The sequence below is a fragment of the Drosophila subpulchrella genome, chromosome X (assembly GCF_014743375.2).
Source record: "Drosophila subpulchrella strain 33 F10 #4 breed RU33 chromosome X, RU_Dsub_v1.1 Primary Assembly, whole genome shotgun sequence".
NCBI classification, from domain to species: domain Eukaryota; kingdom Metazoa; phylum Arthropoda; class Insecta; order Diptera; family Drosophilidae; genus Drosophila; species Drosophila subpulchrella.
The window spans coordinates 19,846,206-19,874,163 of record NC_050613.1 but is presented as its reverse complement, the minus strand read 5'-3'; the positions used below and the strand labels follow the sequence as shown (position 1 = coordinate 19,874,163).

At 37.9% G+C, this 27,958-nt stretch overlaps 1 protein-coding gene across 3 annotated transcripts; it reads right to left on the bottom strand.

Moving 5' to 3' along the window:
- Window positions 1–62: 62 nt before the first annotated feature.
- Window positions 63–27,958, bottom strand: LOC119556657. 3 transcript variants are annotated; one of them, XM_037869000.1, is made up of 4 exons: window positions 27,112–27,958; window positions 11,982–12,389; window positions 2,197–3,183; window positions 63–2,136 (listed from the first exon to the last, which is right to left on the bottom strand). In XM_037869000.1, exons 1-4 carry the CDS (start codon window positions 27,236–27,238, stop codon window positions 1,280–1,282), a joined length of 2,379 nt encoding a protein of 792 aa, XP_037724928.1. In that variant the 5' UTR covers window positions 27,239–27,958; the 3' UTR covers window positions 63–1,279. The 3 variants fall into 3 exon arrangements, with proteins under 3 accessions (XP_037724928.1, XP_037724929.1, XP_037724927.1); XM_037869001.1 differs by lacking the exon at window positions 27,112–27,958 and adding exons at window positions 12,506–12,561; window positions 13,411–13,618 and having other exon boundaries at window positions 63–3,183; XM_037868999.1 differs by having other exon boundaries at window positions 63–3,183.

Genomic DNA, 27,958 nt, shown 5'->3' with positions numbered 1-27,958 from the left:
TTTTTATTTTACATATTTGAACCCCTTGTACCAGTTCCCATACCAATAATAATAACCATTGCTTTGAGGTGATATTTAGTTTTAAACAAATCGTTGTTTCTTTTATTCTCTTCAAATTTTGTCGTTGTGCATTTGCATTATTCTTCTTGTTTTTTGCGTTCAATATAAAACGTATGCCGCTAGGAACATCGATTTTCGCATAAAGTATTCCCCCTCTTGATTTAGACATTTAGAATCAAGGAATAACAATGGTTAATCGTCGAGAAAACAAAAAATAAACCTTATCCTAAAATGGAGTTCAATGTGAAAAATTATACACTTGAAGAAATTTTCAATGAACTTGTCGCGTGAATTCGTTAAATAAATAATCAAAGAGTTTTGGAAAAAAACATAGGATTAACCTAACTTACGTTTATGCATAGTGTATAAAGTAGTTAAAGTTAAACTTTAATTTTTCATCGCTTCCATTTGTATATGAGATGCTATATTCGTGAAATAATAAAAGAAATGATAGGGGTAAAACGGACGAAACGAACGAAACGAACGAAACCTAATGGTAAATTATGATAAATGGAGTGATTTTAGTTGAAAGTTTTGGTCAAAATTAAAAAGTATTTGGATTGCCTTTCTTCTGTGCTTCTTAAAAAAATAATGTATGCGCGTATGTATATGTTTTTTGTATTTTTCTATTCTTTTTTTTTTTTTTTTGCTTTTACTTTTCATTTTCGTTTGTCGTGTAAATATGTGAGAAAGTGAAAAAAACATCACAGCTAAAACTTCAGTACATTTTCTCATGGTTCGAAATTAATTAAGAAAAAAAAAAAAACAATTAGTGTATATACATATGTAGATTAAAGTTCTATTTTTCTCTATAAATATACGCTTACAAAATGTACCTTATGTATCGCATATAAATATATGATTATGCTCCTTTTTTTTGCATGCTCTGCTTTTGCCATATTTTGTCATTTCAATTTTGCGATTTACTTGATATATGTATGTATACGCTGGGGCTGGCACCTGGCAATGGGGCCCTATAACTAGGGTGTATAACCCGGATACAACGGATACACCAGTGTTATAGAGACCAATTGCCAGGTGAGCGACCCAGCTGAGATTTTAGAGTTGTGTTTTCTTGATTACAGTACAAACTAGGCGATCCTAACTGGCTTAACGACTAAAAGTACTTGCTGGCCCCAATTGTTTTTTTGATCAAACCCCGCCCCCGCCCGATCGATCGATCGATTCTCGATCCTCGATCCTTCCCCGCCCCGCTCCCTTAATCGTCCCAGCTCCATGTGGGGTCCAGTTCCCGGTTGATGCGCCACAGCATCAGCTCCATGCAGGCCCTTGAGTCCTCGAAGCTGCTGTGTCCTGTGGTGCCGTCACCACACTGGATCTCCCGCTTCAGATGGACCTTGGTCAGGTGGCGCAGTGCCCGGCGGTACGGGAACCCACTGCAGTGCGGGAAACTAATCGAGGTGTCGATCAGGGTGTTGTGCACCAGGCGCAGGGCGCGCAGATCATTGTCCAGTCCGTGTCCAATCAGTATGGTATCAGCCGCAATCAGCTCGAGGAGATCACGCTGCACTTCGGCCAGACTCTTGGCGCCGAAGCGTAGATCCCTCTCCGTAATGCCCGAATACTGGGTATTGTAGTCGATGATGTCGCATTCGGGACGCACAAAGTGCTCGTACACCAGCTGCCCATTGAGGGCAACCAGTGAGACCTTGGTCACGTCTAGGCCACGGCCAGTATAGCTCATCTCACAGTCCAGAGCATACACGGCCGGTTCGTCGTCTGCTGTCATCCGCTCCCTGTGCTGGGTCCTCACAAAGTCATAGTAGGGCCCATTGACGCCCACCACCGAACCAGTCCACACATGGCGGTCGCCCAGGCAGCAGCCCGGCGAGCATTCATCACCCTCGTTGCAGCATGTCCAGCGGCCGTGGCAGACGCCATCGAAGTAGCGTTGGTACTTGCCCGAATGGTAGTGGCACTCCTCGCGCGTCAAATACTCCCCTGTCAGCTCGTCCACCAGGAAGTGGCGCTTGCAGCGGGCACACGGCTTGGCCAGGCTGCGCTCCACCTGGACGTACTGGCAGTACTTTAGCTCCAGACTCAGCTCGGCATCGCCTGATGAGGAGGCGGAGGATGATGAATTGGAGGACTCACATTCGCTGCCACTCCACTCACCGCCGGACTCGGAGTCCAGAGAGCGTGGAGAACTATTCCCGGAGTCGCTCGATGTGGCCACCTCCTCCTCCACAGCAGCCTGGTTGGTCAGTCCGTCGTGGCAGTTAATCAGGGTGACTGCCGGTGCAGTTTCCGCCAGGGCCGCTGCAAAGCTCATGTGCGGCAGGCACTTGAAAATCTCGATGGCGCCCTCATGGACCACAGACTCCACCGGAAACCCATAGACCCTTAGCAGATGATGATCGATGACATGACGCCGGAGTTGCTGCACCAGGGTCTTATCGTCCAGATCCAATTGCTCGTACTGCCGGAGTGGTGGGACCATAAAGTTGGCATTCTGACGATAACGTTCGCGCTCCCGGCGCCATTCCAGAGCGGCTCCCGGCATTAAGGAGCGCTCAATACGCTTACGGTTGCCGTTGGCATGGGGCGAACTGGTGGGCGAGCTGGTGGGTGAACTCAGGGCCGAGGAGGAGCTGCTGTCGCAGGTCTTGCGCTGATTGTTGCCGCCGTGCTTGGCGTTGTTGCTGCCGGGATGTTGTCCAAAGTTGTTGCTGTACTTTCCTGTCTTCTTGTTGCTGCCACGCTTCTGTTGCTGCTGCTGCTGGTGGTGCTGCTGCTGCTGGTGGTGCTGCTGCTGGTGGTGCTGCTGGTGTGGGTTGTTGCCGTTGTGATTGGGCTGCTGTTGGCGCCACTTGTTATTGTTTGTCTGCTTGGGCTTTTGGCCCACAATCGAGGTGGGGCCTCCGGCCTTCTGGCCCATCTGGTCAGGATTACGCATATGCTGGCCGGAGGACTTCTGCTGTCGCTTAGGGCGGCCCTTGTTGCCGCCTGCAACATGGTTGTTGCAACCGTTGCCGCCGTTACCACCGCCCGAATTGCCCTTGGGTTTGTTCAGGTGCTCCCTGCTGGAGTCGATGTCCTCGCTGGTCGCCTCGCTGCTGGTGCTATTGCGATGGCCCGGATTGTGCTGCCCAAGGAATTTGTCTGTAAAATTGGAAAGAAACGGAATTTAATTAAAATTAGTATGCAATTTTGTATGTTTTGTCTTGTATAAACTAATGATCCATGATTGATGCATTTTTATTTTAATTGAGATAGTTATTTGGAGATTTTCATAAACCTATACCTATTATAAAGGTACAAATGTACATATAATAGTAATCCCTATTTAGAAGTATTTACAGACTGAAAAGCCAATTTAATATTTACATCAATTTATTCAATTATATTTCGCTAATTAAGTTATTAGTTTTAAACGAATCAATTTATTTAATACGAATCTCGCTGGCTCATTTCGTGTCATTTATTTTGAGGCATGCTATATAAACTTATATTTATATATCTTGGGAGGAATCTCAATGTTATTTCACAAAAAAAAAAAAACCTTTTCCATGAATGGTTTTAGTTTTTTATATTTCCGCGTAACTCAATTCATGAAGCACATCTGTTGAATTTCTAGCAATACAATAAAATATTCTTTCAGAAATTCAAATTTCTGATAACAGCGTAGAACACACTCACGCACACAAGCTTAGATCCCAAATACTCAGCACACACGCTTATCAACAAACGCCACGTGCTTTTGAGTATTTCCTCTCTTTTCCGCTGTTTCTATATTGTTCTCTCTCTGTTTTATTAGTTATTACACTGAGAAAAAGTTTAAGAATTTTTAAGAATGTATTTTGTAATGAATAAAATATGTTGTTTACTTGATATAAGATGAATTTGTATGAAACTATTTACATATGTATCTTTTTAAAGTACATTTAACAAATATTTTTTCTATATATAAAAGAAAACCTTTCAGTGCAATTGTACGTATTTAACTTTTGATAGTGTATTTTGATTTAGGGAAGGCTACGCATGACTGGAAATCGACGCATGTGCGGGGTTCCTACCTCGAGTTTTTGCTAATACAGCTTATTTGGTTGCCACCCAACGGGCGTGCCTGAAAGGGGGTCGTGTGGTGGTGGTCGGGGCCCCTGTTGACGCATTACAATTATACACTCTTTATTATGAATATTATGTGCCGCCTGTTATTATTACTTCTACCAATTAAGCGCTTTATGTTTATGCCTGTGCTTCCGCATTCAGCTCATCATTTTCACCATTCCCATTTTAATTCTCGTTCTCAACTTATCATTAATGTTCCAAAGGGGTGTTGCCAAGCGCCGAAAGGGGGGCTTATAAAGGGGGGCAGGGGGTTAGGGATTTAAGCTGGCTTGACCTGTTGTCGAAGATTACTTTGAAACTTTTTGGGGTTTACATTTTGCTTAGGATTTATCACGCTTTATAAACAAAGAGCCCATTTGATTGAATGGAACTACTTAAGCTGAATGTATGAATATTAATATGTCACCTAGAGTTGCATTATAAGAGGCAATATATCAACTGGTTGGTCCAATCATAGTTTATATAACTCAAATAAGACAAGAAATCCTTACCCCTGAACATTTGTATAGCAACCCTAACGTCAAAATATCTATCTATCTATTGAGGATATTTAAATTGACGCACTTTGAACACACTTAATATATTAAATATTAATATGACACCTAGAGTTGCACTACTAGAGGCAATATATCAACTGGTTGGTCCAATCATAGCTTAAATAATTTAATAAGTCAAGAAAACCTTACCCCTGAACATTTGTTTAGCAATCCTAACGTCAAAGTATCTATCTATCTATTGAGGATATTTAAATTGACGCACTTTGAGCACACTTAATATATTAAATATTAATATGACACCTAGAGTTGCACTATAAGAGGCAATATATCAACTGGTTGGTCCAATCATAGCTTAAATAATTTAATAAGTCAAGAAAACCTTACCCCTGAACATTTGTTTAGCAATCCTAACGTCAAAATATCTACCTATCTATTGAGGATACTTAAATTGACGCACTTTGAGCACACTTAACTCGACCATGTTGCGTCTTCCTACAACGTCAAGTGACGTCCGTCACTCAGAGAGGGGGTCTTATGACCCCTCTAATGTCGACGACATTTTCTTATCTGTTTCCTACCTGCTGATTTGTGAAATGCCAAACGCTTCCTCTTAGTGAAATGCGCGCGAGCACTTCCTTAACACTCGTGTACTCCCCATTTAGTATATATTGTATATACGTACATATACCCTGATTTGGGGCCCCTCGTTCTGAAATTGAATTTCAAAGCGCACATAGATAAATCATATGGCGAGGTGGGTTTGTTGACTTCGCCGAGCCGAAGGACGCCGGGCCACTAAGCACCCAGACGTGAGCTGGAAACCCAAAGCCCCAATGGGATCATCAGGGGGAGAAGAAATGATATCGGACGGATCGAGTTATTGTTTACATATGTATAGTACCCGCAGCACATGTGCGAAACATTTAGATATGTACATATGTATTTCCATCACGTATGGCTTAGTACGGGTACATAGTGCGTGGTCAACGATTAGATAAGGCGTGGCCAGTTTTGGGCGTGTTTCGGTTCGTCTTTTCGCCTTCTGCCATCTGTTCAACTCTTGTTTTTAAACGCTTTTACGACAGGCCCTATAACATGGCTTTATCGCTGGCCCACGCACGTGCCAAACTCTCCAAATAGCCTTGAAAAGTCATATAAGAATATACATTTATGCCTTTAATATATGTACATCCGATTAAAAGGTAAACATAGCCAAGTTGGGGGTTCGATCGAGGTTCTTTTTATTAGCTTGCAAAGGATCTTTAGCTAAGGATATTCTACTTTCGGTGGTGGTCACACTGCTGCCCTTAGCATTGAAATTCTTAACATAATACCTCTACAAGTAGAAACTTATCTGTGAGTATAATTTACCGAGATTAATACTATAACGTCTTTCATAAATTAATGTCATACTCTAAGAACTGGCCATTTTTCACGCAGTTTTCCAAGGGCATTTAATCTCTCTTCATCAGCAGACCTTAACCTTAGAAGGGGTACGACTGAACGTACATAAAATCACTTGAGAGCCGGCGATTAGATAGTTTAGTTAAATAAGTGAGACAAACGTGTCGGGCTGACAAATGATAATCCATAGGTATACACCATACATAAGGTATACATGGTATAAAGCGCTCGTGATATAAAATACGAGTAGAGTAGAAATTTATTTAAATACTAAATTTAACCATCATATTACGGGCATGGAAACACGCAAGTGTCTGGATTTATATAGACAAACCTGACAAAGGGAAAATGTAAATTGAATAATTGGGAACACTTAAACGATCGCTCAACTATTGTTTCAAAACCCATTATATCTCTATCTATATAGAAAATTGAGGCAGAACATTTAGCAAACCCAAAAAGAAAATCTGAAACTCTACCCCTGCGCCATGTGCCAGATTTAAGTTTCTCGGTCTAGAGTCTAAACTGAAGGCTACCCACATTTGGTTACCGGGCAGCGATAAGATGTGCGTGTTGTCCAGGGGCCCCACAATTATATTCCTATATTCCTATTCCCGGCTGCCCAATTTGCAGTTACCTACGGCAACAGCGTCCAAAAGTTCCCTCGAGTGTCGCGATTGTCTCCGCACCTGTGATTGTGACTCCCATTCCCATTCCCATTCTGATTGTAATTGTGATTATGAGCCTGGTCGAGTGCCGAAAGTCGCCATTCTAATCAGCCCTCTGATGCGGCAACCCCGAAAAAATAGAAACAAATCAAATCGATTCGCATGGGAATTATAAATTTAACAGCTGTTAAAATGATGAATCGCAGGAACCCAGAAGGTCATATATTAACCCGTCACTGGTATATATTTACTCATCCCAGGAAAGTACTACTAAACGATGGAACTTTGATATTTAATTAGTTATCGCCCAACAGTCAACTGTCTAGATATCTGTCCATAAATATGCATTAGTTTTTATCAATCCATTCTAGCAAACACGAGTGACGCAATCGATGGTATAATACCCAGCTATCACGTCATTGGGCGACCCATATTTTTTTTTCGTTTTGGTCAGATCCAAACAGCATCCCAGGTAGTACTGAGAGTATAATTTTCCACGACTTAAAAACGACCTTCGGCTTTATGTGGCGCTTCCTGTGCCAAGACAACGAACGAAATTACTCGTCTCGCAATTGGTTTGTGCATTTTTAATGAGCTCGAAAACTTGGCTTTGAGCAAAACGAAAAATTAAAAAAAAAATATATATAACTAAAATACTCGTAAAACATCATCGCGATAGTTAATTGTGACCGAACACAGCACGCTCACGTATGTCACAACATCCCGTCGTCAGTCCGAAGTTTTTTTTTGGTATAGTCCAATAGACGCCTTTAATGTAAACTAATATGAGTTTTATTAATCAAATATGTATAATACATACGGCCGCTATATGCGTATGCAAAACGTGGCCATTGAGGTCAGCAGAAGGGGCACAAAGATTTAATAATTTCCAAGCCAAAAACAAAAACTGCGAGTCGTTTAAAAGCCATCAAAATGACTGACTGTATTTAGGGGTAAACTATTTTGATATTATGTACATTTAGTCGCATATTTACTACCTGTGCACGCAATCTCTTCACTTTGTTGTAATCAAATCATTGGATAATGATAATAGAATCATTGGATAATGATAATAGCTGCCAACTGATCTGCTGGTTTCACTTTGAAATGCAAGCCCGTAAATTTGCTTTATCAGGCGTTCCTTTATTCTGGAACTCATTTCGAATTAGTCCGATTAATAATCTTTATATCTTTATGTGCTTATTCGGTGTGTTCTAAAAAACAATGAACAACAATATTTACCCTGCGATAAATGTTCTAAGTATAGCGTTATGGGGTCTGCTTTGTTTGTTCGTTACTAGTGAGTATCTATAAGAATATATTTTATGTTTTATGAGATCGAAATATTCTTAGAAAATATTGTAAAACAGTTTCCTAGAACATTTCAGATTACAAACATATGGTTCTTTTTAATTGTTCTACCAAAATAGTCCCAAAAGTAATCCTTCTACTAAAAAGGTGTAGAAAATATTTACCCATGGATAAGGGCAATGAATTAAGGCTTGTTGTTAAGAAACACTGATGAAGATATCAATGAGGACTAAGGGAAAAACATAGCATAACTAAAAACAACTAGAATTTTTATCATTTCGTATTTTATTTTTGTTACGTCAAGATGATATTTGGAAATGATTTAAAATATAATCCTAAATTATATCATTTCCATTTGATTTATCTATTTTATAGTGCTGACATAAGAAGTGAAAATCCCTTTCCTTTTTGAACTTTCTCCCCACGCTTAACCCCTAATCTGGCCCGGGGGCCTCACCCACTTCCACGGTGCGAAGATCTCGGTGTGATCTTTGGTCCCCAAGTTTGGATCGGATTTTATCGTATCGTATCGTATTGTTTTTGGAGTCGGGGGACGGGGACTCAGACATTGGGTAAACGCCCGGTGCTTAAACGGCGAACACGTTAACCTTGACTATTGCCGGCGGCGGCGGCGAATCACAGACGTCGCAGACGGCCAGCGGGTTGGGGCAACGAGGGGTTAAGTGGAGAAGCGTTGCGTTGCGTTGTCAGCTATTCCAAAGATCGGCAAAGAAATGCGAATGACGATGAGGTTGGGGTTGGTGATCACGATGATGTGATGATCGAGCTAAGCAATAATAAACGGAATTGCGAGCACTTTTTACGATTGTTATACAAGTATTGCGGCTAGAGATTTCAGGCGGCAGTGGGTCTTTAATGGGTTAATAATGCGAGCAGGCATCCGAGTATGTGTGCAAACTACAGTATGGATCATACAAATATATTATATCAAGTTTTAGAAGAAAGAACGTATAGATGATGGATAGATTTAACACTACATTTTTCGTTTCTCTTTGCCTCCAAAGAAATACTTTCAAGGCATACACTCATGGACAGCACTGTAGTTGTGTGTGGTGTTAGCCGATTACAACGAGGTGACTGTGTTTTTTATTGTGGCATGTTGCACCGTTAGTTGGCACCACTTAAAATGGCAAGCGAAAATGAGTTCAAGTTGTCTTTGGACTCGAATTGCAACTGGCCTACAGAGAAACAATCGTCAGAGAAAGGCTAAGAGACGAGGAAAGAGATACATGTACATATTGTACATATACCATATATAGCCTCAAATCCAATCCGTGTGAGATTCAGTGGGGCGTGAAAAACGCATTCGCAAAATGCCAGGCCACAAAAACCGCTGGGGGAAGTCATTCCATTTGGCCAAGACAATTATCTAATGAGTGTGTGCCATATAAGATGGCTTAATGACAGACTTTGGGCATAACATTTTAATTGGAACAATGTTGTAAACCTGGAAGTTTTGACCATATCATGTTAAATTGTGTGAGGTATCAAAAACAATTAAGGATATGTTGTCAAAAGACTGGGATCTTACTCAACTAGTTTAAGGATTAATTATCAATTATATCTTTAGGAGGAAGTCACCCCATTGTCCTTCCCAATATGTTTACTCTAATTACCCAAACGGATGGTTTCGTATTATTTTTGGCACTTAACGTCGCGGTGCAAATTTCGAGCAATCCCAGAGATCCCACATCTCTGAAATCGGTTCTCGACCACCTCTTTCCACCTCTTTCCTCTGAATGACAAAACGATCGGTTATGTAATGATTGTCAGCAAAAACACATGTATTTATGTATGTATGTACATAATACGTACGTTCAGTTCGGGTCCACATCGATTATCAGTTCATCGTTTGACCAAAATCGATCGACGACTGATACTACGACCAATAATACACCTGATACGGCAGAAAAAACCAAATGGTTAAGAGGCGCCAGCTGACTGAGAACTGAAAAATCTGAACTCTAATCAGCTGCTTCTCTATTGCGTCTCAGCTTTCCCTATAAAGCGTATTCTCGTTTAGATTCTAGTCCAACGATAGCAACAAAAATTCGAACCTGATTCTGGAAAGTTTTGCTGATCAATGCCAAAAACGAATTATGGAAAGTTCTAACACAAAACAATTGCACAAGAATCCCAGATAATATCACTAATGATCATTCAGTTAGGATTAAATTTACCTGTATGTGTTGAATGTTACATTTTTAGTTAGTTTTATTTAAATATAACCTTTAAAGGATTTAAATCTGATCAGATCTGTGTTCAAATTTGTAGAAAGCAATTTATAAATAGAAATAATTTTTTTCTAATAAACAAATAAATGAAGGTCAATAGATTTATGTCTAATTTTAATCAGTAATCTGTTCCCAATCATGATTGCCGATCAATGAATTGGCCAGCAAAAGCTCCTTTGTAAATCACACGTAATTCCCCGAGCGCATAAATTATAAAATTGGCCAAAGAATTTGAATTTTTATTATAGTTTGCTGATATTTTTATGACCTAAACGGCCTGCCTTTCTCGGGGGGAGATGCCTTTGTTTGTTTATTTAATTTCCCCTTTTTGTTTTCGTCGATCCGCCCAATTTTTAATTGATTTTTAATGCGATCGAAAGCGAAAGCGAAAGCCAGGGGCAAAATAGAATGAAAGGCGGCCATCTCCCTATCTCTATGCATACATATCCATAATATCCCATTTGAATAGTTCCGATACAAGGTTTCTATTAAGCTTAAGCGAAGATTTCCTGCAATTTTCTTATTTGTGAACAAGGCTGGTGTCTCGTGGACAGTGACAGTCATAAAAATATATATTTACCCTTGAAGTGCTCGGATATCTCCAAGTTAATTGAAATGCTAGTAACCGAGGTTTTACCCCCCATCGAATGGCTACTTATAGATAGACCCACTTTGATAAGAACTTTCCACTGACACCATAAATAGATATCGCGCTTCAGCTCGAGTGGACTTTTCCAGTTTGAAGTGATGGGGGGCTTTATATAAGTCTACCTCGAAACGCAATACGGAAAATTTAGGGTGGTAAAACACTCAAGTTTTATATTTGCTCTACCCTATCAATATTATGATTACAATGGGCTGTCCTGTACAGTAATCGCAACGTTTGTACACAAAAATTAGATATGAATACAATTTTTTTGCGATACGAACTGATGTGTACATTAAAATACTTTTTCTAAAAAAAAGTTGAGGGGTTTCTAAATAATTTTGCGCCTGTGTGCCTATAGTTATGGCCGACGGTGTTTTTCGACAGGGAGGCCACTCCAATTCAGAGATATTTCCGTAATAAATGTCAGGTCCAACGCCCATCCACCCACTGACCCAGAAAAATAGATCGAATCGGCAATGACGTTCTCACCGTTCCCGTTCCACATACCCGATCCGTTCCGATTCGACCCGATCCGAATTCCCGTTCCCGTTTTCATTGCCGTTAGCGGCGATGACGTTAAATTCGCGTCTGGTAGTGATTCACCATAGATGCCGCCCCGATTTGCTTGGAATTTTATTAAAAACAAACCGAAATCGTGAATCAGCGTCTCCGGGGTCCGTCGTCTTTATAACGATACCCATGAGCCAAGATATGTACAAATGGGTAACATGCATACATGCATGTGGGTGTAAGACTGACTAAAACTAATACCCCGTAGAACCATCGATATCGAAATTCTTAAGCAAATAATGCTGCTTAAGTGACTCAAGCGAATGGTTTAATCGCCGATTCGGCTGATTAATAGCTGATTTGCATTGTTTACTAAAAATATGTTGGACATGCGGAATGTTAAAATTACTAAGCTCTTTGTTTGTAAATAATAGTGTTGGAATGGTACCGCGAATGTTTCTAGCATAAACTATAGTTTTTATCTAAGTATTACCTCTATAGTATTTGTTTTTAAGAACTGTTTGTAAGAACTCACCTTCGATGCATGAAGAATTGGCCAAACGATGTCCGTAGCCCCGATCCAGCCAGGAACCGGAAGTGGCTGTCGAGGGCGAGGATGAGGACTCACTTCCGTTGATCCCAGCGATTCCATTCCGCTTCTGAATATTCGCGTATTGCTGTTGCTGGTGTTGTTTGTTGCTGTTATTGTAGCGGCTTTTGCGAGTGGCATGCTTGTTGCCGCCGTGCTGCAGTGTTGATGCCGCAGCTTGTGGATGCTGCTGCTGGTAGCCGCCCATCATGCCATTTGTATTTGCTGCTAAGTTGTTGCCGGTGTACTTCGGTGGGCAGCGCTTGTTGTTGTGGTTGCCACTGCCGTTGGTGTTACTAGTCGTTTGAATGTTGCCGTTGCTGTTGTTCTGGTTGCAACGTTGCATTTTATCATCTGGAAGAAGGAGACGAAACATTTTAGACTTTTTTATTTTTTCACATTACCAACTATTCAATTACAAAAACAAATCTATAATGATAATGAAGTACTTCTCATGGCAGACAACTTACAAATTTTAAACAGATGTACTTGCAAGAAATCTTCGAGAAAGAAATGCATGGCACCGCTGCAGACATAAACGCGTTCGAATTAATTGCAATTGGTTTGAAAACAAGAACTTTGTCTTTATTTGTTTGTTTGTTTATATTTTTGTGTTTTTTTTTTTTTTTTTTGTATATCTTGTGGGGGGAAAGCGGTAACCCTAAGCACAAACCGCCTGCACTTGCAGTTGAAAGTGAACTAAATGGCGCGATTAGCGAACGCTCGCGATATAAACAAAAAGCTGGGCGCCAAGAATAATACAGTGAAAAAACCCCGAGAGACAGAGTCGTTCAATTCAACCTTTCGATGACGACACAGTGAATCACCCGCTGATAAAGCGGGAATACAGCGAATTCATCGCCACTGCCCGTCTCTTTCTATATCTCCTATTGCCGACTCTTTCGCTGGGTGTCGGAAAATAAAACCTAGGCCAAGTCAAGTCACACTGTGTTTTTATGGGGCTTTTCGACCAGGTTTTGACCACGTGCCCCCTACAAGCTTCCTACTTAGATAAGGTATAGTTTGGGTTGTGGGTGGTATAATGTATAAGCCATATGCATGGGCATCGGAATCGAAGAGTGTGCTTTGGGGTTATTACAATGTGGAAAGTGTGAAAAAAAATCGATCAGAAGCACGATCGTTTTTAAGTCAGATCACACCAGATCGGCGCAACTAGATATACATAGATAAATATTATTCAGCTTGGTACACACGACCGTTTGTTAACTTTTATAAAGATAACACCCAGCTTTGTCAAAATCAGACCACTTTTATCTGCGCTACCCATGCGTTTGTATTGGTATTATCTGGCTTTAAAAATAATTTTCGTATTCTTCGAATGGCCGAAGTTAGCAAGTCTTAGACGATTCTAAACCTTTTCATTAACGTATGCAATTTTTGCGCTTTTTCCCGATTTTTCAAGGATTCGGAAAAATTTAGCTCGATTCGATTCGAATTTGTTTGGTAGTGTGTTGGGTGTGTTTGCTAATGAATAAACGAAGCGAAACAAACGGCAAAAATTTTGATACTTTTGTGCAAATGTTTTGTTTGTTTTGAAAATGTCTTGAACTGTTCCGATAACATGTTGATAATAATATTCCACAGCAACTACGTCAACTGCCAAGGTGCCCAATGCCCGAAAAACAGAAATCTACAGGGCCATGTGATCCCATGTTTTTTCCCCGAACCCCAAAAACCTCCTTTCCTGATAATTTGCCGCGGTACGGAATGAGTTGACTAATAGGGCAGGCAAATCATGCTCGCCGCATTTAGATGTACGCATAGCTATTATAAAGAAGCCGGTGTTTGACCGGCTAGATCCAGTTTAAATATTTTTATATAAAACAAAAGGCAACCGGCAAATATCTTTGCTGTGTGAGTGGAACAACTCGTTTGGACTATAGTTTCTTGTATGCATTTTGGTTTTAGTTTTCGAGTTCTTAGTTTCATTATAATTTTAAATCTTAATTGATTTTGGGGGACCATTTTATTATGTTTTGAAGTCTCTTATTTCAGGCATTTATTTATACAAAGTTGATTTAAGTTTTATTTCTCTATTTTAAATGTTTACTGTTGTTTAAGGTTAACTATAAAAAAAACATTATCTACTTCTTGGCAATCTTAATTTATAAATGTCTAATTTACTGGCTGTAATTTATTGCTTCCTAAAAATGCTATCCAAAAAATTGTTTTTCCAAGTATTTCCCCATTTTTCCTTGCTTTTTGGTCAAAATAAAAATTATTTTTGTTATTTTCGTGAAGTCTTTCATGTTTGCGTGTGAATTTTAACACTCAATAAGAACTTTTGCCGGTATTTTTAGCCAACGAGCACATAAACGAAAAGTTCATCATCTGGTTCGCTTTCACTGGGTGGATCATAAATGAATCTTGGAATTTCGGCAATTTGTTGCTTATGGCGAGAAATAAGTCCCAGAAACAACAAATACAGAAATCACAAGCAAAACAAAAAAACAAAAAAAGTAAAAATTATAGAGGAATAAAACAAAAAAGTCTGTCAAAAAGCACAAGACGAGCAAAAGACAGTCAAAATGACGACTGGGCGAAACAGGTACCAGTTCGTGCCTAGCGCCGCTCCATGTGCGTACCGCCCGAACCGACCGTCCCGCCCACTTTTAAGCCCCCGCCACCACCACCCACCACACCGGAAAAAAAGCATGCCGAAAACTTGAATTTTTACAACTAAGATTGCGTATGATATATAAAGATATATGAAGATATCAAAAGTAGCAAATATATCTTCACATGTTTCGTATATTTTATGATCAATGAACAATTTTAGAAGCTATGGAGTTTTTCTTATCAATTTCCATTATAATCAAATTCATCTACCAATTTTTGCCCAGTGCATTTTCAAGAAGAGAGTGGGAGAACTCTTTAAAATTATGGGGTAATTTGATGTTATTTCTTGGTAATATTAATTTGGCGAATGCAAAATCGTGAAATTCGCTGCTGGTCACGCCCCCTCGCTCATCGTCAATTAGGGCGTGTGATTTATGGAGGCGCCGCACTGAATTGCGATGAATCGGCATACGAATCGGAATCGGAATCGGAATGATAATATTGCGAATAACCAGTTTGGGAAAAGGCTTATAAAGGCGACAAGTTCTTAAGATTGTTGTGGGCACGTGTGTGCAATCACCCCAGGCTCCACTGTACCCCCTCGTTCAATACCCCTTTTTCCTTTTTTTTTTGCCGATTTTCTTGCCCTCTTGCCAAAACGGAAATGCATTCTATTTTTGTGGCCACCGAACTCATCAACTGCATCATCACTATCAATATGATAATCATCAAATAGCTAAATACGATTCATTCATATTCATTCAAGTAAGCAGCAAGCAACACAGCGAATGTAGCGCGCCAAAGTTGAATGAGTTCCAACGAAGATATGTGCACATATAAGCATAAATAAGTGTGCAGATATGGGTATATATATTGGTATATATATATATAAAAAGTAAAGATCCCAGCGAAAGGAAAAAGGCAAGGAAACGAGACATTAAGAGCGAATATACATGGTATATAGGGGAGCCAACTGAAGCGGATCATTAAGGGAAGACCATCACAGCGAACCGAACAATGGGGGAAACTTCAAGCGAAACTTTGCGCAGATCACAGCAAACTTGGTATACTCTATGGTCCCTATCTGTATAGTATAGGGGTACAATTTCATATTTTAACAGTTTATTTTAGCAAGAATTACCAGATCTTATCATCGCATGTAAAAGATTATAATAGTCTCATACTTTTGTTAAATGAAACAGATTTTCTTATACCAAATGTGTACTTTCTTGAAAAGTGTCACACGTCCTGACGACGATTATGTTATATTATAGGGTATCCTGAGAAAAGGGGACCAAGGCGAAGAATGCCAATATATTTGTGCGCATGGCAACAGCTGTAAACCTAAACTTAAACCGATGATGACGATGCGCATTCGACGCATGCGTGTGTGCTGCGCAGATACGGATACATTTTCATAGCTACAAATACACCAAAATGTCTTGATACTCGCGACGAGTTTCGCATGAAAGTTTTCCAAAATCAAAATAAAAATAAAATCCAACACAAAAATTGAGTGGAAATTTTCCCAAGACCCCAAAAGTGCGGCGCACAAATACACGAAACGAGTTCCCCTAATGGGTTTAATGGCTCCATCGGGGTTACGAGCGGGGTTGTGGTGCTAACGAACTTTTCTCCGCAGCCCCCCGGCTTTTGGGTTTTCGGTTTTCAGTTTTAAGTTGAGTTCAGTTTCAGTTTCGTCTTTCGGCTTTCGGAAAGAAACACGTGTGTGTGGGTCTTGTAATAACCAATGTTTCGTTTCGGCGGACCGGAAATGTTAATGCCGCCTTAATGCATTGTATAATTGCGGTCAGGCCATAAAAATGAATAGAAATCCATAGAAAATTAAGCGATTCGCATTCAATTACGTGCCCCAAGCGCGAACATCTAGAACTTTTTGCCATTTCGTATTGTGGCCACATAAACGTAAATTAGATTGATGTAAGGCAGTGCCAAAAAAACAGGAAGACATATCAGCCTGGGACGTGCCGTTGGGTTTGCTTTTTATTTCGGGGATTGGTCTAATCAAAAGTGTTTTTTTTTTATTGATATTTATGGAAGAAGGAAGACGATCGAGCGTGATGTCTGAGTTTGTCATGCCGGAATGCCAAAAGCCCGGCCTCTTTCTCCACATTATGCTATTGAATCAATGTATCAACTATTTTAAAACAAAGTTATACATATAACTTTAATATGACTTGTTAAAAAATTTTATTAATTATTTAATACATTTTTTATGGCCCCGTGAGTGTTTTATGTATCCTGTGTGGCATTCAATAAAATATAAATGGAAAAGGGGTGTGGGGCCTTACTCGAGAATCGATAAACAAATCGCTTCCTATGACGACATTGAGCACATGGCGTATGCGCAATGTTGGTATCAACTTTTGTCGAATTTAAGGGGTTTTTTGCTTTATTTATGTTTGTGCTTATCGGTGAACAAAGCAATTTTCTATAAGTTCTCTGGAACGCAAGAAAGTTTGTCCAAAAAGCTGTTTCCGCTATTTTTCGGAATTGTATCTTAATTCAGTTTAAGACCTTATCAAAATGGCACTGGATGTATTTAAGTTCATAATATAGAAAATATATACATTTAAAAATTTTATTGACAGCCTTTTTTTATACTTGATTGAACACGTAATGTTTTGATTTTAGTATTAAACCTTGATTCACCTTGTTTATGAAAAACTCAATTACCCTTTCGGCGGAAAAATTGTTTTAACAAAAATATGATGACTTTTCCTGTACATTACAATCTAAAGTGGTATTGATAGGCTTATCAAGAAAAAAGCAACCTTTTAAAATTAAAAGTAATTTCAAAGAAATCGACCAGTAGCAGTACCTACAAATACAACATTCTACAACATTTTTCCCACATAATTCGGCAATTGTTATTAATTGAAAACATTATGGAATTTGCTGTTTACTCAAATACCCAAACGGTACCAAACTAATCAACTAATTTCGTTGAACAAAATTTTCTTCTTTCTTGATTTATTTTCCTTAGACTTATATTTATTTATTTGCTGGTCTTCGGGGGTCTCGAAATTTAAATTGGAGGGATGAGTTCATTTAAGATGAGAGTCCGCGTGCTGGCTGTCACAATTTTGCGATTCTGACACTTTTCTGACAACTCGAAATGAACAAGAGCAACAACAACAGCCCATAGGCAACTACAATCCACGTATCGTAATAATATTGTGAACCAAAAAATCCTGACACTTGTCAAAACATATCATCTTCATTAAGCGCTGTCTTTATTTAAATTTTATTTGTGGCTCTGCGAAGAACATGAATACGGATTTCCATCCACACTTAAATTGAGTGTGATGAATGCAATTTAATCAAAGCATTTTCCATGTATCTGTGGTGTGAAATTATTTTTAGCCTTTGCATTTTAGCACGTAGAATTTCATTTTTTCAAGATACTTGAAAATTACTTTGTTGTTTAGTATTGGAAATATCATTTCAAGGAGTTCTTAGGGGGAATATTCTCTTTAAACAATTATTGTTATTATTTAATACATATTACTTTAATAACATTGCTTTAAAAAGTTTAAACTTTGTTCTTTAATAATTTTTCCTATTTTTCTTTTATTTCTTATTTCCAATCGTTTGTTTGTGGCTATTTTTGTATGCTTTATGCTTGGCTTAATATGTTAATTGCTTTTTTTTAAGAATACTTAGAATTTCCAGCAGATTTTCCCGTTAAATTACCCAGGTCCCGCCCCTCAAAACGCTATATTTAAGATATTTCTTCACTATAGTAACGTGCCAGAGAACAAGTGGCTCAACAGATTTCTATCTATTGAGGATGACCCATATTTTTCTATTTCTCTAGTTTATCACAATTTGCAATTGCTTTCGACGTCCACGGTTTTCTCTTCCTCTTATTCTCAGTTTCACGGCCCACACAAACTTGGCTCTCTCTGGTGATATATATACACGTAGAGAAAATATTCGCATATTTATATTAACGATCCTGAGATTAGATAAGAATAAGAATATGTTGTTAACCATAAACTATGGATAGTTAGGAATAATCTGATATCAATGATCCTTTTTGATCCCCATAGGCATTCCTCATACTGATCATATAATAATCGTTTTTATACCTAGAATTATAAATCATATACTGATTGTTTTCAGTGCAAAGCATTTTGTTTTGATCGCTTGTTGAGAAATTACTTTTGACAAAATGTTTTCGCATTTTGTTTTGGTATGTTTTGCATTTTTCTTTGGGGGCGAAAACGCGACAGATTCTCGCCTTCATTCATACAAAGAAAGCGCGGCGAGAAAAACGAAAACCGAAAAATAAAAATAAAATATTTATGGTAATTATTATTATTATATATATACATACGTATGCAGAATCGGCTGACGTATGATATATATTATTGTTATCGCTGTCATTGCTCTTCGGGGGATATCATTATTTAAAACACGCACACAAAGTGCAGAGCGACCGCAAACCTCGATGATTTATTTCGCCCAAAAGCCAGCCAAGTAATCAAAGTAATACAAATGGGCGCACACAGCGGACATTTTTATAAAAATAAACAAACCGAACAAGACAAAATAAAGCGAAAACACAAACAGTAAACACCATCCCCATACCCATCCTCCTCCTCCTCCCAAAAAAAAAAAGTGGGAAAATAAATAAATAAAAAGCCGAAATACTAACAAAATCTTGAGTGAACAAGGGCACGACAGCTAGAGAAATGATGGCAAATTTTGATTTTGATGCACGTCGCCAGCTGTGCTGCCTGCACAACAAAATTGGTAGAAAATAGACCAAAACATTGAAAAAATGTTAAGTAAGCAGTGTTTTGAAACAAATTAGAATCTCAAAGCAAACTCGAGTTGTCCCCACGGAAAGGGGCCAAAACAATGCAATAATTTCATGCGTAAAATGGATTTACTTTTCTATATTTGTTTGTTATTTTGCAATTTCGTATGCATTCCGGGTTCTACGAAATTCTTTAGGATTTAATTTTAGAGCTTTCACTGGTAGCTAATGCCTTTAACTAAAATTAAGATAAGAAAGTATTTCTTTATGGTTCGTTAAGATTCTTTGAGATCAGCTGATCATCTTTCCCTTTGACAGATGCTCAATATATCGACTCTAGAATATAATATAACAGATAACAGCTGCTTATTGGCCAAATGATGAGAGTAGGGGTGAATATTAATTGGGTACACAAACGAATGTTTACCTATTAGTACATATAGAGCGAAATCGAATCAATGAAATACAAATTTTAGCAATAATCATATTTACTGTGAAAGTGAAAAATGCAATTCCTTAAAGGAATTTCATTCATCAAAATAAAATAACATTATTTTTATAGGCTTTTATTACTTCAAAAAAAACCTATAAAAAAATGTAACAAAAATTCTTTCAGTGACCCGAAAGTGGCCAAAGACATTTTGGCCAAGAAATAAACGACGAAGTGGAGAAACGAAGAAAACCAAAATGATCGCCTGCCTGGCTGGCCCCAAACCTCCATTTGCATGCACGTACTTATTTATTTAATTTTAAATAGAAAGTAACCTCAATTGCACTTGTAAAAAACATAAGTAAATAGCGCCATCGAATACATAACGAAATACGAAAGAGAAGTCAGGTAAATACAGACACACATAAGGCCGAACCACCAATTTTTGTAGACTCTGTGGCAGTGAAAGGCCCTTCGGCTTACAAATCAAATGCTCTGAAAGACGGGAAAATGTGGTAAAATGGTGAGAAGCGGGAAAAAAGTGAATTGCATGATAGAACAGAGGGAAATAATTGCTGTAACGGTAGCAACTTAAAAAGCAGAAAATTTCTTATAATTTTAAGAGGTCTTTTAGTAACAGAATACTTAATTTCTCATGTAGCATGCCATAGTACTACTACAAAAATAATAAGAACTTCTAGGAATATTAATCCTTATATAGTAATATCAAGCCTACAAGACAAAGACCAATAAAGACTTTTAGGAATATTATCGTGTTATGTGACATGAGTTTATCAATTTCAAGGCAGAATGAACAGAAATATATTATGAGTAATTAATCCAAAACGAGTGTCAAGAATTAATCACCAGACTTACAGAAACTCGGATTAAGAGATGACTTTTTATGACCAATGATTCATACAATAATACAATATAGTAAGTGTAAGGGCCCAAAATGAAACGGAAAATCCTGAACAGTAATATTTCTCCAAATTATTTAACTACTTTGAATATTTCGCAGGTTTTGCGATTTTTTCTTCGGTTTTGTCACGCTTGTCATACGAGGCGTTGAATGTGCAAATGCAAATCAACAAGTTGACGACGAGCAAAATAAAAACGATAGGAACACAGAATGCAAGAGAGTTGAAATACCAAAAAAAAAAAAAAAAAAAAGAAGAAAAACGCGAAAGTGGAAAATTTGTGTACAAATTTGCTGTGAAAATTTGTTTGGAATGCGATCAGAAATCGGGGGGAGATATTTTGATCCGAGCATATAGATGGGGCGGTGATGGGTCTAACAATAAGTTTATAGAGAGGAAATCACGGCATCACACAACCCACTCGTTGTTCTAAATAAAGATCAACAATTGAATAGATTTTATCTATAAATTGTTCTAGATACACCAACAGGCTTGCATATGTCTATGTGTTTTTATTGTATATCCACATATAAATCTGTTTAGGTACTAGGAAATCCTATCTAATAAGTAAATCGAATAGTCAAAGAACATATATATAAGGAAAAGGAAAGAGAACCTACAGAATTTATATTTACTTTATTTATACAAATATGTTTACCTATTCTTCAGGTGACCATCTATTCTATCTGCAGAATAATCACTCATTAGTACCCTTCATATCTATTCTAGATATTTTAAAAGTTTAAACATTTCCTGCATAAATCACCCCTTAAAAGTAAAACCATAAAGACCCATTTCTTAATGTGATTTCTTAAAAATACGATTTCCTAATAAAATGCTGAAATCGTTGTTCGCCTCTCACCGCCAAACAGATAAATTCATTCATATACATAAATAAAAATATGTGTTTATATGTAAATCAGGTGCGTAGTCCCAGGGGGGGCAGATATCAGCATGGTGTTCTTTACCGCAAAACTGTTTCATTTTGTTTATGTTTTTAATATAAAATATACGGAATTCGGGCAATAAAACTGACAATGTTGATTAGCTTGTGATTTAATATGTGTTTACCCACATATTTATCGATAGGATCAATAAACAATTGGGCTATCTTTGTTGGAAGATATAATTTTATTAAAAAATGTTTTGTTATGATTGTCGGTTCTATAATACCTATAGAAGGTTTTCTACACTTTTGGGACCTGTTACTAGCAACATGTTGCAGGTGAGAGTAAAAGTGCTGTTGCCACTGTCAATTAACTTCATTTCTCGTGTCGTTTCGTTTTCTACTGTGAAAACTATGAAAAATCACACACCATAAATTATTGCACTGGGGAAAAAAATTGCCAGATATTCGACAATGTTATTGCAAGACTTTAGATTCCTTTTTAAGATTATTTAAGAGACAATGTTGTAGTAGGGATCGCATAATAGCATAATAATAATGAGTTATTTTCATTATCTAGACTTTAAAAAATATGATTTATTTTTCAAGTGTTCACGACTATGTGCCTTTCCAGCTGAGCTGTTCAAAGTGCTAACAACTCCGAATACATCGGCCAATTTGGCTTATTACTTGGGGATGGTGGTAGGGTAGGGTATTGATAGTGCCCACTGCCGGGCCCCTTGACAAATGTCTGTGTCTAAATCCCATTTGGCTTGCATCACCTGAAAACGACAGCGACAACAAGTGGCAGAGGCTCGAGTCGCGTAGCTGGTGTTTTCTTTGGCGAATCGGTCACAGTTAATTAGGAAATCTGGCTTGCATAACGACCAAAACAAACATCGAGCTATTTTTCATCCAAATAAACAAGAGTTTTTCCAAACAAAAAAGTTTATCTTGGTTCAAAGAGGAGAGTGTGGTAAATCAAGATGTTATCATTGATGTTTTCACATACTTAGGAAAACCCCTTTTAAGACGTATATAATACAACTCCCCAATGATCAGTGATCACTTATTCAATGACATCTATTTATATCGAAAATCGTGTTAAATAAGTTCTACACTCTTAATTAAAACACCTGAAAACAAATATATATCTAGAGAATCGACGACAGCTAGTACGGTCATTAATCAAATTAATTATAATGAATGAGAATTTCATAATTTTGTTGGTTCAGCGATTTCAAAATCAGTTCCAAAAACATTTTGACTCATATTTTGGATTGTCGCACGTATCCAAATAAAAAAAAAGAGCAAGAAAAAAGAAACCGGCAAGAAAAAAATAAACAGCTAAGCACAACAAGGCAAAGTGAAAACGAAGCTGTTAAATAAGAAGTTCGAACCCAAAAAAAAAAAAAAAGTATACAAAAAACCAGCGAGGCGAAAACTTTCGCTTTGGCTTTAACTTTGGCTTTGGACTTGGCCATCATCAGAAAGAAAGAAAAAAAAACTGGTAATGGAAATGGAAGAGCGATCGCCGGGGTCTGGGTCTTCGCGACGACCTTTCTTATGTCACGTCTTCGCTGGTCTTCAGAGTAAGGCAAAACCGAATTTCTTGACTTTTCACTTTTGACCAAAATGCAAATTTACCGCGGCTACATGGACCGGCCGTATTATGTCACGACCCTTGAACTCAAATATCTCAATCATTCCACACGTAGACGGCATGCTGTATTCGTGATCTCAAATCGAAACGCAAATTAGCACAAGAGTTCCAATAAATTAAGTAAATAGTGGCGCAAAACACACACAGAGAGAACCGTCATCAGCATAATCAAAATCATATGATGATACTCTGCCAGAAACCGAAATTCTGTCCAGCAAATTGTGTAATAAAAGTGTATGTTAAAAATAACAGCAAGACACCAGCTGACACCATTTAATAGATTAATAAACATAAATTGTTGTATAACAAATTCGAGTAGATTAAATGCTGTCGCGCGCGTAGGGGAAAATACATGAGCTAAATTAGCTTGCAATAAATCTAGGGAGAATTTGAACTAGAATACTTAGAATATCATTATATTATATATATTATGCATATGTATATGTGCATCTATAAATCTCAAACGAGTTATTGGTTTTCCACTATATTTAGGAACTTGGAGTTTTAGAGATTAATTGTATATTTAGGGAAAAACTAAATTTATTATAGTGATTTTCTAAGAACCCGCTCTACTCTCTAACTAAAACTTTATAATTATTTCTCACTAAATGATAATTCTATGCAAAATATCCAGACAAGCTCTAAATTGTTCTTAACTGATTATGATTCTACTTTTATTTCGGAATCTTAAGGAACACTTAACAACTAGAACTGGCCTTATCTGGGGCTTTAATCGTCAAATGATTGATTTGAACTTGCGGCTGGCTCTCAATCGCCACATCTGGCAATAAAAATAATATAAACAATAATAAATGACGCCTCGGCGGGATTTTATAATCCGAGAGTCTCGATTCTCGAACAGAAATCTGCAACAAATTCACAAGCGCCGCAAAATATAAAAAAACACAAAGTTGCCAAAGCCCCATATTAACTGCAAATTGTTATTAGGCATGGTGCTGCATAATGCATGCCAAATGGAAATGGGAATGGAATGCCATGGACAGGGCAGGAAAAAAAAAGAAGAAAATATAAGGAAAACAAATTAAACAACAAGCCGTACACATATTAACAAATAATACGAGGTCCGCTGATAAGAAGAAATTGCGCGTGAAATTTGCTCCAGATGTTCTAGAAATCCAGGCAAGCTATTAAGTGAAAAATAAAATCAATTACCTTCAGGCATTTTGAAACAGCGCCACCCACCATGGCTTAACTTCTTCATTAAAAATGATAAATAGCATTGAACTTGAACTCGAACTCGGTACCCTGCGAAAAGTGCTTCCTAGTTAAATGACCCAGCACAAATTGAATTGCAAGTACTTGAAACTAAAGATTGGAGTGTTTTTATAAGGCCTATTAACACAATAAACAACATTTGTTTGTTTTGCTGGACAATACTTTTTTTTTTTTAGAATATTCATCAACTATCAACATTAATTTTATTTAGTTTGATAGTAATTTTTAAAGATTTTTCTTACGTAAAAATCAATATAAAAGGTACACCCTTTAAGCAATCAGAAAGTAATTGCTGGCCCTGTCAACTTGACGAATAGAGAATGCCCGCATTATCTGGCCGACTTATTCGAAAGTTTTTAGCCAATTTCCCGCCACTGATTAATTTGGCCAATTGCAGTTCGTATCTCTGCTAATTTATTGAAATTCATTTACTGCCTACACGTAAAAATAAATGAACTCGATTTGCTGAAAGAGGCAGGCGGCCATAACAAGAGCAAGGCGAAATAAACACACATGAGAAAACCCGAAAACCCGAAAATAGCTGGCAAAAAAGTCAAATAAAATACAAAAAAAGACAATAACAAAGTGCGAAAATAAGGCAGAGTAAGAGGAAAATGTTAACTATATACCAAGATATTATGTACTTTGCAGATACATACATATATGCTTATATTGCCGAGGGCGGACCTTTCTCAACCAAAAAGAAAGTAAGCAACTTAAAGACATTTTTTTAATACCCAGCTTCATGCAAATTAGTCTGTCGAATGAAAGTTGCCTGCGGGCTTTTGGTATCGGAAGATTATTATGTAAACATCGGGTTTTTATTTACACTTTTTGCACAAAATATAAGACCAAATCAAATCAAGAGTGACACGAAAAACTTGATTGCGATTGCTTCCTACTCGAGCAGCACCACCATCGATATCTTTCGAGTTCCCATCAAAGCCCGAAACGTCGTAATTTCTATCCAGAAACTCTCTGATTAATTGCAATTGAAGTTCTTATCGCTGAATTTCGAGGGGTAGGTCAGGAAGTACTATAGTAGTAGCGAACGTTTCCCGTGGGTTCCCGGTTCCCGCTACCCGGTTCCCGGCTCGGTTCCCATACGATACCATACGATCCCATAGTTGGGGCTATAAATAAACACACTCCGAGAACCGTAAGCTTTGGGAAGGCTGGTCGAATGTTATTTGCACATACGTCAGTTGTGGGGAGTGTGAGAAAAACCCGCAGCTGTTCCTTCCCCAAATACTACTTTAAAGTAAATATGGTTAAGCAATTTTTTTTTTTTGGAAATGCCAAAGCTGCTCCATTTCACAGCCAAAAGTGGATTAGGTTGAGTTCTAAAAATCCCAATTCACGTGTCGCGAATTGTACTTAACTTGAAGTTAATTGATCCATCATGTGGGAAAATCTTTGCGGTCACTTGGCCACAATAAATGGGCCTCAGAACGTTTCCTTGATTTTATCGACTTTTTTAAACTGTCAGGGAAGAGAGTCCCCTCCATAGTCACATCTTGATAAATCGCTTAAATTCCATTTATAGCCCGCTGGCAATTTGATTAATGACAACGGGGCATAAACCGTAAAGATAGCGTAATTGATTTGATATTACTTGTGGTTAACAATGCTTTTGGCCGATCAATCAGTCGCCCAATGAAAAAACACCAAGTGCATAATCCTTTTTCCCCATATGCCTGGTACTAAATACCCAAAAATACCCTTTTTGAAATTGCAACATTGTATACATTTATAAAAGTGCCAATAAGTTTTGGTAGCCAAATTGAAAAAAATATGGCCCATAATTTCCATGTTGCCAAACACTTTAGCTATTTTCCAGAAACATAAAGTCTTCATAGCATAACTCAAGCGTTAAAACATGGACCATGAGCTCTTTTTATAACAAAAAGATCTTAAAACCAGTTGCCAATTTCATAACAAATTTGCATAAAGAAAACAAACCAAATAGCCATATTTTTAAAATGGCTCGTTAAAATTTGTGCAACTTATGAGATAAATTAACATTAAAGCATTTGGTGTAAAATGTAAAGCCAAAGTATATTTTTAATTTAGTTTTCAGTGTGGCTTCTCCTTAAAGGCTTTATTTTATTTTGTAACGAGTGAATTTCATGTTTATTCTTTTAAATGAGGAATTTCAAGTAGCAGCTTAATTTGAAAACTAGTTTCAAAATGCCAAGATTATTTTTTGAGTGAGCCAAGAATAATATTCGGCAATCTAAGCTTTTTCGGAGGACTTATTTTCGTATTTTATAATTTTATAATTTAGTTTTCAGTGTGGGTTCTCCTTAAAGGTTTTATTTTGTAACGAGTGAATTTCAAATTTGGTTGTAAATGAGGAATTTCAAGTAGCAGCTTAATTAGAAAACTAGTTTCAAAATGCCAAGATTATTTGCTGAGTGACCCAAGTATAATTTTCGGCAATCTAAGCTTTTTCGGGGGACTTATTTTCGCGTAACATCTGGACGGCTCTTCGCGGTTTGTGGCTTAGTCAGCTCACCGCTTTTTATATAATGACTCAGGTGAAAACTCACACCTGTCGGTCGGGACTTACTTTTGCACTTGGCCAGGCCACTGGCCACCTGCAGGAATCCGTAGGCGGCGATTACGACGCACGGCAGTGCCACCACCACGAAGGACACGTAATCCATGTGTTCGAAGTAGTTCGTTATTTGCTCCATTTTGTAATTTCAATTTTTTTAGGATTTTAAATTTAAATTTTAAATTTTTAAACTTTTAAATTTTTCACACTCTCGAAATGCACTCGAACAAAAAAGCCACAAAATATGGGAGTTCGGGGGTATATGTGTATATCTCAAACTTTCTTTTTCTGCGCAGGCGCAACTGAATTTTTCATTCATATATTTCGTTTCGAGTTTAGCTGTTTATCTATTTTTATTTAGATACACGTTTATTTTTTAGTTTTTGTTTTTGTTTAAATTTTTTAGTTGTATACACAACTTTGCACAACTCGTTGCGGCGGCTCCTTTTGTGGAACTAACTGAATGTCCTGCGCTGTCTGCTCCTTTGCCTTTGTTGTTGTTGTTTTTCTTCGCTCTTGTTGTTGCTGTCGCTGTTGCTGTTGTTGCTGCCTTTGTGTTAGTAATTGTTGTTGTTGTTGCACAAATAACGCCATTGTTTTGCACTGCAAATCTGGCGTAATTGATTTGCATCGGTGGCCAGAAACGCAAGAACGCCTCGGAACTCTCGGGACTCGGAAAAGCTCAGTGTGTTGTGGACGGTTTGGGGGGAAAATCCAAAAAAGTCAAATCAGCGAATTGCCAAAAAAAACACTCGAGGAAAACGCGCGTCGTGGGAAAAAATCACTTTGTTTGATTTATTTTTCAGCTTTCTTTTTCGTCGGCGGAGCGCGCAGTAAATTCGCTGCGTGTGCGGCGACG

Excerpts from the sequence above, each read along its gene's own strand:
- LOC119556657 (XM_037868999.1), bottom strand. The coding sequence starts at position 27,238 with ATGGAGCAAATAACGAACTACTTCGAACACATGGATTACGTGTCCTTC. Across the intron at positions 12,390-27,111 it reads TGGCCTGGCCAAGTGCAAAA|ATGATAAAATGCAACGTTGC; the intron begins GTAAGTCCCGAC and ends TCCTTCTTCCAG. Across the intron at positions 3,184-11,981 it reads CAATTCTTCATGCATCGAAG|ACAAATTCCTTGGGCAGCAC; the intron begins GTGAGTTCTTAC and ends CCAATTTTACAG.